The sequence below is a fragment of the Corvus cornix genome, chromosome 1 (assembly GCF_000738735.6).
Source record: "Corvus cornix cornix isolate S_Up_H32 chromosome 1, ASM73873v5, whole genome shotgun sequence".
NCBI lineage: Eukaryota > Metazoa > Chordata > Aves > Passeriformes > Corvidae > Corvus > Corvus cornix.
In genome coordinates this window covers 85,715,127-85,736,273 of record NC_046332.1, presented here as the reverse complement: position 1 = coordinate 85,736,273, position 21,147 = coordinate 85,715,127, and the positions used below count along the sequence as shown (strand labels likewise).

At 42.0% G+C, this 21,147-nt stretch overlaps 2 protein-coding genes across 2 annotated transcripts in view; one reads left to right on the top strand and one right to left on the bottom strand.

Annotated features, from left to right (window-relative positions):
* The window catches only part of GABRA5 (gamma-aminobutyric acid type A receptor subunit alpha5), a 56,667-nt gene that overhangs the window by 1,317 nt on the left and 34,203 nt on the right, over positions 1-21,147 (top strand). The window contains exons 3-6 of the mRNA XM_039548269.1: positions 123-275; positions 8,263-8,384; positions 10,221-10,288; positions 10,400-10,620. Coding sequence (XP_039404203.1) covers positions 190-275; positions 8,263-8,384; positions 10,221-10,288; positions 10,400-10,620 — 497 coding nt within the window. The 5' untranslated portion in view covers positions 123-189. The remainder of the gene's footprint in view (positions 1-122; positions 276-8,262; positions 8,385-10,220; positions 10,289-10,399; positions 10,621-21,147) is intronic.
* The window catches only part of GABRB3 (gamma-aminobutyric acid type A receptor subunit beta3), a 200,876-nt gene that overhangs the window by 153,454 nt on the left and 26,275 nt on the right, over positions 1-21,147 (bottom strand). The window lies entirely within an intron of this gene.

The window sequence follows — 21,147 nt, the reverse complement described above, 5'->3', positions numbered from 1 at the left end:
GTTTACATAAGCCTAGATAAGTTTGTGAAAAACGCAGATAGCAAAAGATGCGGTGTTAGCTGAACTCCGCTATCCTGCTCTCTGTCCGTGCAATAATTTATCAATTTTTTGTATTGTTGCAGTGTAAGAACAGAGTGAACAGCTGCACCTTCACCAAAGCCACCACCTGCGTTCCTCTTCTCCTCTGGAATGGACAATGGGATGGTCTCTGACTTTATCATGATCAAAAACTTCTTCCTCTTCTGCGTTTCCATGAGTTTAGCCAGCCACTTCGGGTGAGTTGCCAGTTGCATTTGAATTTCTGCTGTGTGTTTTTTAAGGAAATGAGAAACCTTGGCTCCGTATGGTACAGGGCAGCTGAACAAAACAAGCTGGCTTTGCATTTCATCTTAAGGTTCTGGTGTCAGGGGGAAGGGAGTGATTTGATCTCCTGTTCATATTTGCTCTCTTCTATCAGTTCTTTCTGTCTGCAGTGCTGTTGCAGAAAGGCTTGTGGGGCACAAGGAGCTCAGACCAGGCCTACAGCTGCTGAGTGCTTTGTCTGGGGTTTAGCACAGCCGGGGTCTGTGGTGCCCTCTGCCCCTGTGTCTGTGATGTGAGGGTCTTGCACCTTCTCGCTCACCTGATGGGTGCTGGTTATAGGCAGTAGTGTAAAAAAAAAAACCCCAAAACTGCAACAGTGGGACTTGATGCATGTTACTAGCTGGTGCAGGCTTTCTTCCTGAGTGACCTAAGATAGTGACTGTTTAGAAGGATGTCTGAGTTTGAAACTTGTTAGAATAATTAAAAATCGTGTTTCCCCGAAGCATATAGCAAGGAATCCTGTTTCCTTTTTTTGCTTTGGATGCTTTCCGGATGGTGATATTCTGAAAACTGTCTCAAAGAGATACTCTGACTGTAGCTCTCAGAAAATGAAAAATAAAGTCAGAAACCCTCTGTTTATATGTTTTTCCTATACCCAGAGATCTTAAGAACTTTCCGAATATGAGCTATACAATGGAATCTGGAAAAAGCATTTTGCAAGTGCTTGGGAAACGTAGGTTGATTCTTCTTTGTGGAGGAGAACAATTATTTATGATTTCACCAGAAAAAAATGAATCCTCCCAACATGCTGATTCACAAGCACACCCATCAATTCCTTGCTATAAGAAGATACAAAATGGAGATGCAAATCAGTTTCGGATTTCAAGCAAACTGATTTGTTCCAGATTGGAACTAGGAGAAAGACCAAACTTTGAGTGATGACTGTCTATGCTGTAAGCAAAGAAAGCTCAGCCTGGTATCCAGAACATGTCCCGTGTAGGTAGGCGGAAGCCTGTGACCTGGAAGGTTTATATGAACAGTTGTAGGACTGCACTCTACAAAGGATGCAAGGAGTTGCACATTCATTTATTCCCCTTGGAAAAATCTGGTCCTGCTTTCACCATGGTCTAAGGCTAAAGTCTCCCAGGATTTTGTGACAGAATTTAAGAAAGCAGTGATAGAGTGGGACTGGCTTTAAACTTGTCTTTACATTATTGTAGTTTGACAAAGTATTTCCACATTGAGAAAATTGTGGTGACTGTAACCTTAAGTCCTTGGAAGTTTCTCATTCCTGCAGAAGGCAGCATATTGCAATAGTTGAGTATGACCTGCTTGGTGTGTGGGTTTTCTAAGTGTGTTTCTCCTCTAACAGATAGACAAGGATGCAAAAAAGCCCAAACCTAACAACCCAAAACTGATAAGATTTAACTCCCTTTCAACTCCAAAGCAAATACTGAATCAAAGTCCCAGGTAGAAATCAGTGTGACCTGTAACCTGTCAGATAACCAGAATAGGAGAGTTAGAGGAAACTAGGACACTTGTTTTCTGCAAGTTAGTTGAAAAGCTTCTGTGCACTAAAATGAGATCATCCCATAAATTCCCCCCACTCCACCCCCCTCGCCCCCCATTTCTGATCTAGTAATTTTAGTCCAGGCCTGCAGAGATAAGCAGCTCCAATTCACTGCACCATTCACACACTGCCTTAGGGCTGAATTTTGACCCTGCTCAAAAGACAGAGGATGCTCCAGCGCTTCTGCTTCAGAGGCAGAAGCAGTTTCAGAGTGTAATTTGCTAAGTGCTTTGGGACTGACTCTTCAGGACAGAGTGGTACAATTAACATGTAGGCTGTTGTATTAACTGCAGGAGTTTAATACTGATAACACTGTTGCTACCAGGTCCTTCTTCATTAGCTTCATCCATGTTTCTACTGCGCTGTTATATTGCAGTGTGTTTTGCAATGTGCTAGATAAAAGTCATTGGTCAAAGGAGCACAAATTAAAAAACAAAATACTGTAGGACATTACAGATGAAGGCAGATATTTTTCTACAGTTCTCCATAGTCATTCCATATTTATATTAAATCATAAATACGTTTTTTGCTGAGATAGCCAAAGACACCTTGGGGGATGTTGATGCACAATGCATGGCAAAATAAACAGAAATTATGTATTTCAATCTACTAGGCTACTTGAGAAATCTCAGCAAAAGACTGTGATTAATGTTTAACATAAATGTGTAATGACTATCGAGAATTATCCACATTAGTAGGCAGTAGAGGAGGACTGTAGACATAATTGGTAGCAGCTATCTAAAGAAAAATTACTGAATTAAAATTCAAAGATATAGACGAACTGAGAAGAGGTTGTGAAGTCCCCTCCCCCCCTGTTTTCGGTTTAACAGTTTTAAGAATCTACTTCTGCAGAAACAGTCCAGCACGAGTCAAAGCTTTTTCAAGCCTGCTTAAATTCAGCCTTGACTTGTATAATGCTCTAACAAGTTAAGGTGTTTTACTGAAGCATTTCAAGGTAGCTCACAATTGTCTCAAAAGTAAACATTAATAATAAAGCTAGAGAATGATTAAAAGTCAAATACAAGCATGAAGAGTATTTTCAGTTTTCAGGCCCACTGCTTTTGTGGGCCCTTGGGACATCCAGGTAGTGGCAGCTCTGTGAGGGTCGGTGCCTTGTGTGGCTGCTTGCACACAGATCTCCCTGAGATGAGGTAGCCCATGGGTGGCTCCAAGCTGCCCAGCTCTTACTTTGCAAGTCCCAGGCCATCCATGGGGTCACACTGGTGATGCACAGTCCTGGTGTGTTTGCATTTTGGACGTGCAATTTCAGAAATCTGTCTGAGAGCCAAAACCAACAGGGATGGACGTTGTTCATGTACCCGCAGTATAGTTGCCATCTGCTAATAATATTTATAATAGCAGAAACACGGAGAACAGAAGATCCCAATTATGTGTAGCCAACCCAGTATTGCTTGGTACACTCTGAAGAATTGAGTCCATGGTGTGTCTGTAGTTTCACATACTTCTTCTCCAGCTCACAGCCGTTATCACTAAGACCATAATCCTGCTATTTAGGCAAAACATACCTCTCCTTCAGGCTGTTATTTCAAGTTAGTCTCTGCAGCCCTAAGCAGTTACTTCTGCTGGGATACCTCATTCCAAGTACTTGTGATGCTAGGGAGTTCTTTCTCATATTTTTAAAGACTAATTTTGTAAGAATTATCGTATCCTTATGCAGTCATGCTTGTCTGTTTATTTTTTTATTCTGTCTTCCTTTCATTCTCCGTATCTCCAGATAGCTTTTTGAACCCATTAGACAATTTTAATAACTGGAAAACTAAATTGATATGTAGAACTGCTTGCAGGAGGCAGACAGTTGTCAGCCAGTCCCACTGCTGAACAGCTTCAGAATCTCTGGCCCTCCAACTGGCCAAAGAGCAGGAGTGTCTCTCAGGCCATCCAGCTCATACCTGGTGCAGGAGAAGCCCTGGCAAGCAGTGCCTCCCAGTGAAGCTGCAGGTCAGTGACCTGGGGAGCTGACAGTACTGGGAGGCATTTAATGACCCTGGAACGCAGTTCAGGACATTGAAAAGGGCATTAGGGTGCTGGGGAGGAGGACTGTAAGATGTCACCCTATGAAAAACAGGCTTTCACTGCACTGCTCACAAATTGCTCCTTTCCAGAAGGTAGTAAAATGCTGCTTTTGCTAAGTAAATGAATTATTTTTTAAGAATCTGAAAGTAGTATTAAAGTTTCATCATTTTAGTCAGTCTTCTGTTCTAAACCGATATGAAAGAATTGAGTCTTCAGTGCACAAATTCACAAAATCAACATTTTTAGATCTCAAGAATCCATACGGAAGGGGTGGCAAGAAGCTAACTTAGAAAATGTAAATCTGTTTCCTTTGATGTCTGGCCAGCTGGGTTTATCCAAAAGTTTGTGTTCTCCACTGTCTTTTCCACAAACTGTTCATTTGTCTGAAGTTCAGATATAATTGCAATCCTATTAAAGCAAGTTATTGGAAACGCTTCTCTTAAAAGAGAGAGAGTAAAGTATATCTTTTCATAGCAAAATACTCTTCAGTTATTTTTCCAGAAATTTTTACCTTTTTTTTTTTTTTAAAGAAGTTTTGGGAAAACCATTAAATATCTACCATGCATTTTCCTCTTATTACAACTAACTTATGAATAGTACCTGCCATGATTTTAACTAGATGGCAAAAAAGACAATGATGTTTAAAGTGGTAAATGATGAAGTAATCAGAAGAAGTAGCTGAGCATCTTTAGAGAGTTATTATATTTTACACTAATGAGCCCCTTCTGTGGCATCTGATTTTTTCATTTACCCTGAAACTGCAATATTAAATAAATGTGATGAGAAGTATTCCTGGTTGGTTTAGTTTATGTTCAATAATGAGCTTTAAATGCAATTATCTCTGAATTTTCTTAGCATTTCCCTAAGATTCTTTTCTAGGTTTATTTTTATCCGTAACTGAAAATTTCTGCTATAAAACCATTTTTCACTGCACAGAGGCAATAATGTGCTTACCTACTAATATGTTGATAAAGCCTAATCCTTAGCAGTGTGGAAATAATTAGTTTAGGGCAGGTAGCACCTATTTCTCTCTATTCATTGAGCTATATAGTATCTAATATATGCACGTAACTTTGCAAGTAGAGTTTACATGTCTTTTGTCACGACAACCTCAGCCCTTACTCCAAAACATGCATTTCACCAGCATTCTCAGTAACAGAAATGAAACTCTAACTTTCTGTTAAGAAAGAAAAAGTAACACTTTCATAAGAGCAAACAGCAATCCATTTACAAATGCAACTTCACATAATACTGGCATTTCACTGAAATTCAGAATCAGATGCCATCTTTTTTGGGTGAAGTGATCTGCCAAATTTAAATTAGATTGCGGTTCTGCAGAAGGGACTCTGTACTAGTCCTCACCATAGTTGTTTCTCCATCTTTTTCCTCTATTAATTAGCTTTTGTTGTGGAGAAATAAAAGTATTTCAGTATATGGGGTGTGTGTACTATTCCTGTGAAACATGTACATAGCTGAGATAGAAGGAAGCAGCATCAATTACTCTTGTTAGATTGAGAGGAACAGTTATGAGAAGTAAGTATATTTTGTCCCATCTCCACAAAAATAGTTCAGTGGAAATCCTCCCTCAGAGTTCAATTGGCTTTGAATTCAGTCATAAGCACTAAAAATAACAAGCTTTTTCAAGAGCAGAGAAACTAGTGAAGCTTTGTGTTCTGTGCCCCCAGCATTGTATCTTTGCAATAATCCCAGCTCCACATTTGATATCCCTTGTTCCCATCTCCCATTGCAACACCTACATTTTACTTCTACTGTCCTTTTCTCCCAGGATCTTTCATAATGACCCTGCAAGTCTCCTCCATATCTCTTAATTATCAGAGAGGAGCGGGGCTGGTCTTGCTGAGGCTGTTTCTGAGCTACATGCATACTGAGTGGCCCAGTCAGCAAGCCAGAGGGAATAGATGACTGCTACCCTCACATTTTTACTTAATGAGGCACTAATTTAAATTGCTCTCCCCTTGTCTAGTCACAGCTTCTCATGAAACTTGTAGGAATGAAATGAAGTTTGATCTCTCTGCTTCTTTGTCAGATGCAGTGGAAAATGAAAATGGGTTCCTACGTTGATATGGTGTAGCAGGCAGACAGCATGATGCATATCTCTTTCTTATGAAAAAAAGAAAAGAAGATAAAATAGATGAGAAAAGTTGAAAATAGTATTCTAGGTGTACTGGATTTTCATGCTTTATACTAGGATTTTATCAAAGCATTAGTTGTGGTTGCTATATGTAAGAAAGTCTCTGTCTCCTGTTTTGCGTTTGTTAGGGTGCTGCCTGTGAATATTCACTTTTAAATGGTGAATCCTTTAAATTACAATTGACAAAAGAGTGTACAGTCTTTCTTCTGGAATGGTCCAGCCTGAAAACATGTCTAATGTTTCTGTAATCCGTTTACATCTGCTGGATTAACTGTCTTTCATTATAGTCAAACATGTCCACAACCTTGTCTGCCTCTGTTGCTCACTAGAGGTTGTGGTCACAGCACAGAAAACAGAATTAATTTGGTCTTTTGACCATGGAGATGAAAAATAGGCGAGATTTGTGGCTATGCCTCCACCTGCAGCGAAGGGAGATCCTTGGTGGCCTTGGGCTCTGCAGTGTGGAGCTTGCTGAGGGTTGCAGCAGTGCCAACTGCACTTAGGCCATAGGAAACCTCTCCAGCCAGGCATTTTCATGGGCTTTTGTGTTTCAGGGAATCAGACCCATGCTCCCTCCACCCGGCCTTACTCCCATGTCCTGACAGGCTTTGCAGTCCTTTCCTTTTTCAGCAGAAGCATACAAACTGTAAGGGGACCGAGCACAGGACTGAGGGTCCCAGTGGGGGTCTGTGAGGGGATACATGGCTGAGAGCAGCTTGTTCCGGGCTAGGTCTGGTGTCACTAAAACTTCCAGATGCATTACAGGGGTGTCAGTGAAGTCTCATTAGTGGAAACCTTATGCAGATAAAACCAGTTTGAGGTCCCTTTTTCTTTCTACGAATGCTATTCTGTTAGGTGAGGCAAACACATCTGTTACAAGCGTTCTGCAAGGAAAGCTGTTCGGAGAGATACTCTGAGCTTCTCTATTTATGTACTGATTTATTTCCCTGGGGACTGGTAGTAAATAAACATGGATTCTCTTTACTTATTTGGTTTTTTATCTCTGGATGACTGTCTCCCATGGAGTTCAGGTTGCTGAGTGTAAGCTATTCCTGCCTGCTGGCAGGGTGCATGAGGCAGGGTACAGTTCCTAGTGGGGCGGTGTGTCCTGTCACAGCTGGAGCATTTGCTGGTGATCTCAGCAGAGGCTGAATCTTGAATAAGCACCTAGTGTGAGCTGTCTTAAGAGATGCTCATTGCTTGCTGCAGGTGAAGCATGCTTATGGATAATCTCCCATGTCTATTCTTTAGGTAAGCAAAGGCATTAAGCAGGGGATTCTCTTAAGCATCTTTAAATGAAAATCAAGCAGATTTAAAAATGCAAGTCGTTAGCTGTGCTGTGAGCAGCTTCCTAGGTCTGAGCCATGGATAAAATGGTGAAATAAAAAAGAGTTCAGAATAAAAACAGATCTGGCCCAAAAGATATGGAATGAGGCCCACTACACATTGCTGTTATTTGCATACTACAAGGGAGAACTAAATTATGCAAAAGAGAGAGGAGGAGTGAAGAACCGTGTTTTCTGTACAGCAGTATGTTTTTCAGATACCCCAGTGATACCCCAGTGGGATTTTTGAATGTAGTGGGAGTTTGTTATCCTCAAATAAGGTTAGAGTTCATCCTTTGTTCTGGCAATAAATTACAGAAACTTTGAAAATTAGAAGCTGTTTGGCATTTAAGGATTGAACAGCACCTTCAGGCAGAGGTGAAGGTGCATCCCCAGGCAAACTTATGCTGCTCATGCAGCTCCCCTGCCAGCTAATAGAGTTCCCAAAGAATGGAGAGCTAACCTGGGGAAAACCAGTAACAGTTTTTGTGAGCGCTGTGAGCTGACCTTGCTCCCTGCCATGGATGGAGCCCTGCCAGCACTGGGGAGGTGGTGGGGTTGATGTAGGACGGGGTAGCACAGGGGACAGGGATCTACCTGTGCATTATAGACAGAGATCAAAGGACTCAGGTGTCCCCTGATCCTGCATCCCAGGGTTTTACCTCAGTGGCATGGGTCCTTCTTTGGGTCCTCCTCCAGGGAGAACTATTTACGAGTTTACAGTAATGATGAAATAAATGGCTGCAGCTCCCTGTGCTATTCAGGAGCAGCAGGAGAGGACAGAGGCTTGGAGGCTCCACCACAAAGTTCCCTTGAGACTGAAGCCCCTTGAAACCAGCATGACTTCTGACATGTTTCCTTCTGTTTGCATAAAACAGCTTCTCACAAACGCCAACACCATCAGTAAAAGAGGACGCCAATGACAACATCACTATATTCACCAGGATCTTGGACGGTCTGCTGGACGGCTACGACAACAGACTGCGCCCAGGACTGGGAGGTAGGATGATGCTTTGGCTTGGCCACTCCCCCTCTAGATAGGACTGTTGTCTACGTGATGCCCTCTCAAGTGGGTACCTGCTCTTGGCCTTGACAAGGGACTTGTGTTTGATTAACTAAACTAAGTCCAGAAAGTAGATTTGTCTCCTAGCAAATGGGGCACAAGAAAAAATTACTGAAACTCGTGTTGTTTCAGTCACTCAGGTCATCTGAGGTTGGGTTAGGAGAGCATCTGTGATACATTTTTTTCTGTAATTGGATACAGTTTGGGTTCTTTTTTCTGGTACTTCCTAAGGTGAGCAAGACATTATGCTAGCAGGTTCCTGCAAGGTTCCCGTACTGGTCAGCCTGTATAAAATTATGTTGGTAATGCGTATCTCTTTTAAAAACAGATCTCCAAACCATCCATATTTAGACAAGTACAGCAAATTTCTATTGATACGTCTTTTTGATAACCTCTACAGCAGCTATTTTAAAACTGTAACATGTGAATAGTGGTTGCCATCCTAACCTTGTTGAGCCCTCCTTCAGCTCTCTTTCCCCCAGATTTCTCTCATTTTCTACCCATGTGTAAACCATCTGTTATGTTTCTTCCTGGCCTTTTTTAATCTGGCTACCCCCACCCCTTCCTCTTGTGAGACCAACACATTGCTTTCATCCCTTTCTCTCCTTCTCCTCTCACTTTACACAGAGATGCTTGAAAATAGGGCTCGATGCTTTCATCTTACATAACGAACTTCTGAAATTTCTGCCCTTAAATTAAATTAGACCTGGATTTGAAAAGATGCCAGAAGGACTTAGAGACTTGAGGGTAGAAATAATTTTACCTAACTTCGGACATCTCTGATGTCTGAAATCAGGCAGATCACCCAAGCCAGCAGAGGGGAGTAGGTCCTTCCAAGATACACTTCATCTAATCCTGTGGTAGGTATTGCGCAAGTGCTGGTAATGTGCACTGATGACCCAGAAAGCCGAGTGCATCCTGGGATGCATCAAAAGGGTGGCCAGCAGGTTGAGGCTGGAGATTCTTCCCATCTGCTTTTGTGAGTACTGTGTCCAGCTCTGGAACCCCAGCATAAGAAGGGCATGAACCTCATGGAGCGAGTCCACAGGAGGCTACCAAGATAGTGAGAAGGCTGGAGTACCTGTCCTGTGAAGATATGACGAGAGAGTTGGGGTTCTTCAGCCTGGAGAAGAGAAAGCTCTGGGGGAGACCTTATAGAAACTTCCATTGCCTAAAAGTGCTTCAAGGAAAGAAGGGGAGGGACCCTTTATCAGGGAGTGCAGTGATAAGATGAGGGGTAATGGTTTTAAACCGGAAGAGGGTAGATTTAGATTAGGTATTAGGAAGAAATTCTTTACGTTGAGGGTGGTGGGGCACTGGAACAGGTTTCTCAGAGAGGCTGTGGGGACCCCATCCCTGGAAGTGTTCAAGGCAAGTGTTCAAGGTTCAAGTGTTCAGGTTGAATGGGCCTTTGAGCAACCTGATCTAGTTGAAGGCATCCCTGCCCATGGCAGTGGGTTGGAACGAGATGACCTTTAAGGTGCCTTCCAACCCAAACCATTCTGTGTTTCTGATCAAAAACTGATCAAAACCTGTCAGTCAGAGGAAACACACCCTTGAAGGGCGGGTTTCTTTCTGATTGTAAGAACGGAGCCTGGACTCCCAAAGGTCAACAACTGCATTTGATCTGGGATAAAATGCCTCCTCAAGCATCCCCTTAATTTCAATCGTTTGGGGATCTTTGAGTGATTCAGGAATTAATAGAAAAATGCATCGCGAGTATGTATTTGCATTTTAAAGCAATTACTGATGTGGAACCTGTGTTTATTACAGAGAGAATAACTCAGGTGAAAACAGACATCTATGTTACCAGTTTTGGTCCTGTGTCAGACACTGAAATGGTAAGTTAGCACGCGTCTGCCAACTCTGTTGTATTTACTTTGCTAAAGTCATTTTTGGAACCATGGTTTCTATTCAGATCCTGCAATACCTTGAGTGTTTCTTTATGCCAGGAATACACCATTGATGTTTTTTTCCGACAAAGCTGGAAAGATGAAAGGCTGCGATTCAAAGGACCTATGCAACGCCTCCCTCTTAACAACTTGCTCGCCAGCAAGATTTGGACCCCAGACACTTTTTTCCACAATGGCAAGAAGTCTATTGCTCACAACATGACAACCCCAAACAAACTTCTGCGCCTGGAGGATGATGGCACTCTCCTGTATACCATGAGGTAATAGCCAGGATTGATTTCTTTTGATGCTGAGTCCCAGATAACTACAATTACTTGTGGGGAGCATCACTTTCTCCCCTCCTAGTAGAGACAGGGAACCAATCTTTCACACATATTTATGTGAATATCAAGAAAAATGGAAAACATAATTGCTGCCTACCAGTACAAATTAATTTGTAGCTTCTGAATACTGCTAGTGCTTAAATATTTCTTTTGATTAAATGGAAAGCATATTCTCAACAGATTTGATGATTCAGTTCAGCTTTTTTATGACGATCTGTTCTCTCTTACTGTTTGTATTTGCAGCTCTAGTGCAGACTGCAGGAGAACAGTATCCAAGATCAGAAACTGAGACTTTGTTCTGGGGCAGTACATCTTGAACCCTTGGAGCTTTTGTTATATTATTTTTTTTATTATTTTGAGAAATAGTGCTAAAAGGCAAATGATCATAGGGATAAATGACATAAGCAAGCAGCACTGTGAAGCTGCTTTAGCAAGTACAATCCTGCAAACAAAGCTGGGACATTATATTACAGAGAAGCAAATTGATGTCTTGGATCTTCAGAGTTGTAGTCCTCATCTGATTTGAGTATACTGCCAAGCATCATCATTGCATAACATAGAAGATATAATATTGATGATTTTAGGTGTCTGAAATTCTTTTCAGGACAAATCCCACATCAGTGTATGGCAATTTGCTCATTAAAGGTAATTAGCCTGTAATAATTAAGACTGCTGTCTATCTTCAACAGGGTTTTCTCCAAGACCATAGTCACATGGACAACTTAAGGAAGAGATAAAAGGAAAAACCTACTGAGCAACAAAGGGTTATTCTGAGTTTTCCATACACAAGCCCAGAGTGGTGCCCAAGCCCCAGCAAAGTGCTCAGGAGCCTGAAGTTGGGCACTGAGATGACTGGGTTTTCAGCAGGCAACCCGCAACCACGTGTGGGAAGCTGAGCTCTGGCCAGTGCTGCGTCCTGCTGTGGGGCCACACAGTCCTGCATGCTGGGAGGGCGAGTCCCAAGCTCGCTCAAAGGCCCAGTGGTTAAGACTTGTTGAGGCTCAGGAGGGTTATGCTTCTGTACACAGGGACCTGGAGCTTCCCAGGTTTTATTTCAGGTGTTTTAGACATGTTTTATTTTTTTGGCCCTAGTCTTAAATCCCTTCCTCTGGAAGAAAAAGGTATCCTTACGTATTTCCTTACAGCTTTAGGCCACCCCAATTGTAACTGCATTAGCACTAAAAAGACTTAGACATGATACAAGTCATGTTTAAAAGAAGAGAAAAACATCCTAACATCCTAATTTTCTCTTCTACTATGTGTGTTGCTGTTCTTACTCTTACTTTGGTGATCTTATGTGATCACCAAATTAGTGATCACAGCAATAATAAACCAAAAAATGTGAGGATACATGGACACACTTAAAAGTCCAAATAGCTATCAGAGAAATTTCTTTTCACAAAAAAGTTAGTAATGCCAGCCTTAAAGTCAGTCTCACTGCTGCATGGACGACCTAAGTACCACTCTAGAGATTGCTGTAGTGGCAATTCCCAATTATCTGTGTAAATTACTTGTGTAAGTGAAGCCCAGATCAGACTCACATTCAGCCTGGAACAAAACATTACGTCGTGGGGCAGATTGCACAATTTCTGTGCAAGCACTGGTTTTTGCAGTGGTAAAGAAATGAAGTGAAGCCCTGATTGATGAGGTGAGGAGCTAAGCCACAACAGCTGGCAGAGTGAGACCTGGGTGAAGTAGATCTAGGCGAGTTCATCACTGAACCTGAGTTAGTCTGTCCTGGTGCCTCTCTGGTAAAAATGACACAGTATTGTCAGGTGCCACAGGTACCCTACTGAGGAAAAGCTCAGCATATGCAGCTGGAGAAAGACACAGATTTGACACAGGCTTTCTCATCATCCCACTCAGCTCCTTTTTCCCCTGATTTTTTGGGATTGATGATTTAGTAGACTACAGAAAGAAACAGAATGCTTTTGTAACTTGAAAAAAACATGCAACATAACTATTTTTTTGTTAGAATATTGTCTGTGGAAATAAAATTTCTACTTACCACTGTATATGTGATAAGAAATAGAGTGCAAAGATTTTAAATCAGCTTGCTTTCCACTATTGCAAGTAATAACTTTAAAGTGTCTATGCTATTCTGATTAAACATGAGTCAGGAGCCTGCTTTTGTAACATGCCTGGAGCTGTGCTCCTTTAGAAGCAGAGCCATGCTGTGCTGCAGGGTGGCTTGAGGATCCCATCCCAACCTGTTCAGAGGTGACTGTGACAAGCAGCCAGCCCCTTCAGCTTCCTTGAGTGTCCTAACAAAAGTAACAGCCAGCAGAGTTACCTAGGGTGGCTTTCCTTGAGAAGATAGACAGCGCTGGGCTTTTCTGGGGGAGAGCTGCTTGTCTCAGTGGTAGTGTGTTGTGAAGGTACTGAGTTTCAACTGAGGCTTGAGCCCCAGTTCCTGTAGCTCCCATCAGGCTTACTCAGTTCTCAGGATCTGGGGATGTGTAGACAACCCTCTGTTAGCTCTGCATTCTCCTCGTTTCCAAGGAGGAATTGCGAGCTTCCCAGACTGTACGTAGGAGTATTCTGTGTGGGGAGGATTGGACCCTCTGTCATTGACAGAGATGCCTGAATTGCTTTTGCAACCTTGCATCTGGCTGCCTGAATGAAGGGGAGGAAAGCAGCCGAGCCGATGCTGACCTTCCATCCTATTTCACTTCCAAATATACCAAGTATGATCAGCTGAGCAAACTTCCAGCTTTAGCACTTGTCAGGACATATGTTTCCATGACACACGTGTTTACTTAGAAAGAAAAATGTACTCCTCGCATATTGCATTTGATGATACGTTGTCTGGGTCAGAAGTTGATGTATGTTGCTAGGGAAATCTGATAAATGAGCTTCTGTATATGTGTGGCATTAAAGCCCTTCAGCGTGAATATAGGAACACAACATGTCCTCTAGACAGATTTCACAGACAGCAGTGTTCTCTGTGGGGAATGAATTAATAATTCTGGTTGTCTTTCACTTGGGAGGACCTATTAGTTTTACTTCTCTAATGTGATTTACAAATGAAGCGCTGCTGAATGAAATGCTGCAAATTCCATTTCTGCCCCTAGAGGGGAGTATTGTCCGTAGCTGCACTTTAAAATTTTTTACTTTTTTTTTTTTTTTTTTCAGTAAGAGCACTGGTATTAAAAACGCTGGAAAATATACTTCATATTTCGCTAATATATATTAAAAGTATCTTTGTGAATGGAGGAAAAAATTAGATTCTTTCCTTTTAAAAACTTAAGATATATTTATTTTATCTTATCTGAGAAATAATTACTGTAAAAAGTACAAAATTCTTTTTTTCCATGAAGCTATTCCGAAAAATTGGAACAGTGATTCAAGCAACATTTTCAGGCTAAGAAGAGAACCATCATGTTTCAGTGAGCTGCATTTTTTTTTGCTCCATGCGAATTGGCTGTAAAGGCAGAAGCTTTGATAAACTTTGCAGTAGAATGCCAAAAAAATGCTGTGAAGAAGCCAAAAATTGTATGAAGTAGAGCATGCTAACTAGAGCTAAACCTTTGGACCATGAATTAATTTTTCACCGCTGGCTTTTAGGCATTTTTTAATGGTTTTGTATCGTTTTGCAGATAGCGAAAATTCTTTCTTGTGCCGTCACAAGGGCACTCCTTAGAGCCCCATTCTCACTGTTAATTTGAAAGGACACCAACCTCCTTTTTTTACCAGTGGGGCTTCCACGCATCTGATATAATCTGGGATTTTAAAAAAGGCATAGTCATATATCTGAGGAGTGCACAAACAGATTTTTCCCATATTATTATGATGACTGAAGGTTGCCAGAGAACCTGGGAGAGTTTACAGTAAAATATATATTATTTGCATATGAATAATTTACCAGCTGGAGAATGCAGACATTTTTCAGCATGGTGTTAAAAAACTCCAAAATTTTTAGTACAGCCCTGAGATACTGTTATCTTTACAGCTCCAGAAAGATATTTGCAATTCAGCAATGTGTGTCCACTTGATGGCAGCATAATCACGCTGCTTGCTCTGCTGTAGTGCACACACACAGGCTTACCTAGGCTGAAAATATTGATTCTTACATTAGCACTCAGTGTTAAAATTGTATGTGCAAGTGAACACATGTCCTGGGTGCTTGTTAGCACAAAGTCTGCTCTTCTATGAAGGACTTGGATTAGCAACTGAAATATTTTATGCTGTAGAGCTATTGATCATAAAACCAGTTGACTAGAAGAAGGTGCTGCTTTCAAGACTTCTAATGGGAAAGCCAGGTTTTGTTTGGTTGGTTTTTTGTTTGGTTTTTAAGGGAAAATTATTCTATGAGAAATGTGTGGGTTCTCAAGCTCTGGCTTTGCCAGATGTAGGTTTGCTAGTGTGCCCCTGAGCAACAAGTGACCAGCAAGTCTATGATTTAAAATGAATCCTTAGTTTTCCATCAGCCAGATGCCTAGATGGGAGAATTTCTGTTCAATTTGAATGCTTTATTTCTTATTTCACAGGAAAGATTTTGTTTATACGTCCATTTATATTTACAGAAAGGGATCTGTCAGTGCTTTTTAGGCATTGTATAAATCTTACAAAACTAATTAGAAGCTATGAAGACATACAAATACGCATTTCCTTTCCCTGTGTTAGATTTGCTGCATTTTCTTTTGTATTCAAGCTTCAAACTGCCTGAAGCTGGAAGAAAAAAAAAATTAATTTCTTTACATTGGGCGGAGTCTTGCAGAGTGATGAAAAACTGCCATGGTGGCAAGGACTCTCAGCTGCTTTTCATCAATTCAGATGTTGACAGAGCAAGAAAACATCGGGATATATGAAGTGAAGGGCCCTTCCCAGAGGATAGCAGCAGGATTCTTGTTTAAACACGAAGTTTCTTGGTTACCATCACTCTGTTTTTGTTGCACATTGCCCCATTTCTCAAAAGTTGTCCTTCAAGGAACCAAGATTTGTTGTTTTGAAAAATCCAGGGCAGGAATTACCCACGGGGACAGAAAGGCATCAGAGGAGACTGTGGTGTAATACATTCAAAACAGGCAATTATGACCTGTCCAAATATAGTCCCTATGTAGAGTGTGTGACAATGGCCTATTCTGCTGGTAATAAAAGTGGGCAGAGCCCCGCAGAGATCTCCATCACAGAGATGGGAACTCTCACAGCAAGGGCAAAATTGATTAAAAGGCGAAACCCAAACCAGAACCAGCCTGTCCTTGGATGAGGGGGATGCTTGCTTGGACTTTGAGGAGCTACAAAAGGTCCAACTTTAGTTCCAGGTCTGTTCTGAGCTCAGAGGTGGACCCAACTTCCTTTTGGGGTTAGCTGGCACATTTTCTGACAGATTCCTTTGTGTTTCCCTTTGTGTTCATGCTCTAGAGGCATGAATCAGCAGGGTTGGTATGCCTGGATGTGGTGACTGAACAGAACCTAGAGGGAGGCAGTGCTCTGATAGGTGCCCCCCAAGCACCCAGGGAAAGCACAGCTACTTTGGTGACTCTGTCCTTGCCCAATCTGCTTCTGAATCTGGGGGCTTTGAAAGTACCTGGTAGATGCTGAAGATTTGTTATGGTTCTGCTGTCTTTTTTTATTATCAGGGGAGGATAACATTACAGTGGACTCCCTGGTCATTTCACTTAGACAGAAATTAAAATCGTCATCTGCCTAATCAGAAATGCCATGCTCTGAAGTACATTATATTTGTGCTGAAACATCTAACTGCCACTGAGTAGTCTAAAATACACTGTGGTGTAATGCACCAGGCAGGGTGGGTGAGATTCACCTAATTCTGTTCATCTGTAGTGTTGGTGACTGCAGCCAAGCCTCTTGGCTCAGATTTGCTCCCAATGTGGGAGAGAGAATTTCTTAGAGTTAGAAGTCTACATTATTTCAGATGTCTAGTTTAATAGTGAAGTGAAAAATTATTTCTCTCCACTCACATTTTAGGGGGTCTTTGTTGGTTTTTTTTCACAGTAGCAGACAAAGGAGTACAGCATAACTGATATCTTTGTTTTATCACAGGAGTCCCATCTTACTTAGTTATTTCCTTTGGTGTTTCCCACCTCCAGACTCATGTAGCCTGGAAATGGGTAGTGTGCCAGCAACCTAAAGCTATGGGATGTTCTGGCCCGCAGCTGGTCCTGTAACTATTTTGTGGAGGATTTGCACAGTTTTCTCTCTGTGTAACAGAAAGCCCCAGGTTGTGCAAGCATAGCACATCTGAACACACATAAATTGGGTGCAGTTCTCTGCTTTTGTCGAGGTGGGTGTAAGAGGGAATATAATGCACCTTAGGAGGAGCTCAAGAAACAAATGTCACTAGGAGATTGAACCTTTCTTCCTCTGAGGTTGAACTGTAACAAACAGGTGATTATGCTGTAGCAGATGCTAGCACTGGTGGTGGTATAAGTAGCAAACAGATGGTAAATTGAGGCCTGTTCTATGGCTATTTATGGTGTTAAACAGCTCAGGAATCATAGGGCTCTTTTCCTGGAGCAGTAAACACCCAAAGTCTGACCCTTTACCTGGCCCTTCATGGCTGTATTGATCAGGAGCATGTAGCATTTCAGAAGCAAGGCAAAACCGCCCAGATAATAATATCCTGCTTGGATGGCTAAACAACCTTCTTCAGGTACAGATAAGGTACATACACATAGGGATGTGCACGTTTCCCCGTGAAGGACCCTCTCATCCCAATCACTTGCTGCTTCCCTCTTTTGCAGAAGTGTGGGGAGCATTAATGTTACACAAAAGGCGGGAGATTATGATGAGAAGTGACCTTGGGGGTGGATCTGAGACAGCTAAGAGGAGGCTGGAGTTAAATGCAAGTGGTTGAAAGGAAACTGTGGTCTTTTTGAGCTCTGGGTCTGAACTGTGGAAAATAACCAAAGATTTCAGGTCTGTATTTTGGGTTGCCAGATCATAAAACTTCCTACCTACCCTGCCATGTCTGTGCATCCCAGTCTAGATGTGAGAGCCCAAATGGGCTGGTACTGCCCATCTGGTGTCTGCTTCTCCTCTTCATCCCTCCCCTCCCTTACTTTCTAAATCCAGCTAATTTTTCTCAGTAGAAAACACTTCATGTAGTTTGTGCCTGTCCAGACAAATATAAAGGGTGTGTGAACTGGGAGAAAGCAAGAGGATGTCTGTGCAGTGAGGTAGCCTTCATCCACAGAGGAACACATCCCATACTGATAGGCAGAAATGGAAAAACAAAAGTCCTTTTTGTTTTTCAGAATCAGAAAATCTGCACTGATCAAATTGCCTGGCAGGTGATATCAAAATTGGAGGATGACTGCACTGTGTCCATCACAGTCCTTAGCCTTCATCATTTAGGGTGCTTCCTGTGCTCCCTTCTTTCTCCTGTACTTGGGTTTTCTTCCACTGAAAGCAAAGATCGGATGTGCAGTTGACTGGCACCAGGTATTGCTGTTGCTGGCTGGTTCTGCCAATAACTGGGACTGACCTCTCTTGAGAGCCAAAAAGAAGCTCATAGTTCAGTCTTACACAGCACTTCAAGAATGACTGTACTTATTGCAGTTAGCTCCTCGTTGAACGTGCTATCAAAAAGCTACGTGGATAAGGAGAGTATAGTCAAAATGTCTAGCATGTGCAGACTCAGGGAATGTGTGGCATAGCAAAATGAAGTGTGGGCTGGTTGAGATGTTTTTTCTCATTTTACCTGCATCAGCTTCTCAGCATTGCTGGAGCTAGTTAGATTTTCAGGTTTTAATTCTAGAATTCACTAAAAAAGGAAGCTTCTGCAGAGGAGGAGTTTGGAAGCCTTCCTTATGGGGTGCCAAAAGAGAATTCATCATGGATAAGGGACCATAAAGAAGAGAAAGCTTGGAGAGTTTTTTTAAGTGAAACTGTCCAGTAGATGGGTGTGATACTGTGCTAGAGCATTCAGATCTGCATAGCCATTTTAATCTAAAGTTTCTTTAGGAAAGTAAACCTTATAGGAAGAGAACCTAAAGAATGAATTGTCTGTCAAAAAGGTTGGGGTTTTTACTGCACCAGTTAGTCTGATAAAAAAACAGAGCTTTTTCCAGCAAGTTCTATCTTGCTTATAGACTTCATTAGATAACTTTCATGGCAAGGTTGCATAAGCATAAACTCACTGCTTCATCCATTGGTTTTATGCACTTAAAATAAGTACTGTAGAATGAAAGGTATTACCTCTACTATAAACGTCTGCTTTGCTATTCTTTCTGTAACCTCCCAAATCCATATCATATAACTTGTGTGTCCCATTGGTTATTTCACTGCCTTTTTCTGGTTTTTCTGTGTCTGGAGGCGGAACACCTCCCCTGCCCCTGTCTAAGAGTATGCATTGGGTATGTCAAGGTACTCCACATGCAGGGAGGTCATTCCAGTAGTGGCACAGCTTTCGAGATCAATTCTGTCCACCTCAGATCATCTCACAAAAACTTAGTTCAGCACAGTTAATCTAGGCGAATAAAGTCTTGTTTCACACTTCAGCAGAAGCTATGCTGAGGATTTTAGTTGCTTAAAATGAGAGTTTTGCTGTCAAGTACGCCATGCATCTAAATTATGTATTCACAGCTCCGAGAAGCATCAACAACTGGAGCTCTTAGTCTTCCATAGCCCCTTCCCTGTAGCATTTTAAAGGACATTTCAGTGTCCAATAAAGATAGCACATCTCAGCATCACAGGAAAGTCGGGACATGGTAGTGTTCTTGGCAGAGTGGTTATGAAGGAAAAATGGGCTAAGACAGAAATTTCTGCAGACCACCTCACTCTAGTCTTAGCTTTACTTTCTGTTCTCTGTTCACTTTATATGGCGTATTTCAAAGAAATGAGTGTTTGTAAGTAGGAAGCGGTGGTGAACTGTCTTCACATCCCATGTGGACATGCAGATCAAGGCCCTGAATCTGTATTTTGGCCTTTTTTCAACAGAGTGATGGAAATTCATGAGCAAAGAAGTGTTTGAGTTACTAAGAATAATTTCTTCTCTCTCCCCGAGCCAGGCTGCAGACAATCACCCAGCCAGGGGCAGGTGTCAGGGTGACTCTTACAGCCATTGTGTTACCATGAGTGAACATCTGTCCCCATTCTAATACTTCTCTATGGTGTTCTGTAACCCACTACCACCAATAGGGTTTGTTAGCACTGTATAGCAAGTGCTTCAGAGCCAAGAAAGGTCTTCATATATATATATATGTCTGTCTCTGTGTGTGTATACATATGCTTATATATGCATATATATATATGCAATATATTATATATGCCTATATTGGCACGTTATATTTACTTAAGGAACACAGGGAGACATCAGTTCCCTGGACTATACACTTACTGTGCTGGGGCCTGAAACAAGTCTTGGTTTAAAGCCCTTTGAAAGAAGTAAAAGTTTGGTTATTGAAGTGTTCCCAAGACATCACAGTGGGAGAACAGCTGAATAGTTGTGTCATCAGTCAAGGTCAAATGAGTAATTTCACAAACCTAACCATGTGTTCACAGTTTGAAAAAAACAACCCAAACCATCAACTCTGTAATTCTCCTGACCCCATGTGTGTCAGCGTGCATACTGGAGGTACCACAAGGGCTCAAATCGTTCTGCCGAGGTCATGCTGGAGCAGATACCCAGGGAAGCTTCTCCTGGAGCTGGCTCCTGAAAAGGATCTGGCCCAACCCTGACCTTCTCAGGGAGTCAACAAGCCCACTGGAGTGGGATATAGTGTGGCTAAAGGCTGGATCCACTTAACTCTTTTTTGGCATGTTGGGGAGATAGGTTGAGGTAAGTTTAAGATGAGTTTCAAGCAAATATTTTGCCTTTTATTAAGGAAAATGGCTGGTCTCATGCTGGGAAGGGCACTTGGGCTCACCTAAGCCCCACAGGAGGTATTGGTTGCCAACACAAGTGGGGTCAAAGCACAGTATTTAAATGCTCCCTTTAAGCAGGGGTAAGGGTAGTGCACAGAAATAAATAACTAAGAAGATGGAGCTGGTTTGGGGATTAGAGCAAATAGGCAGAAAAGCTTTTTATCTCTCTGGCCACAGCACCTTAGCGCCAACAAAAGTTTCCCTGTGTCCCTTTCGCTTGTAACTCTTATTATTCAACATTTATCTTGAATTAAGTTCTCCCAAACGCTACTGGTGACTCTGCCTTTCTGCTCCCCTCTCATTCTAGAGCTCTCTGTTTTAATTTGTTTTCATATTAAAGTTAGTAGCTGATAAGTAAAAGCAAGTTTTGCAGCTGTCTGTGGGCTCCTCGGGCAGGTGACTGCCCTCACCTCCTGCCTGGCAGCTGCAGATAATACATCAGAAAGTGTTTTCTGCACTTACAGGGTAGGAGAAAGATGCTCAGTCCCCCCTCTTTTCCCACAAGTAGGAGCAGATGCTCCTTGCATTGAGGCGATCACGGGAACAGCTGGGGGGGTTCTCTGCAGCGCCCTAAAACAGGGTCTTGCAGAACAGGGTGTCTTTGGTCTCGGGGACTTCTGCTGAGGGTTTCTC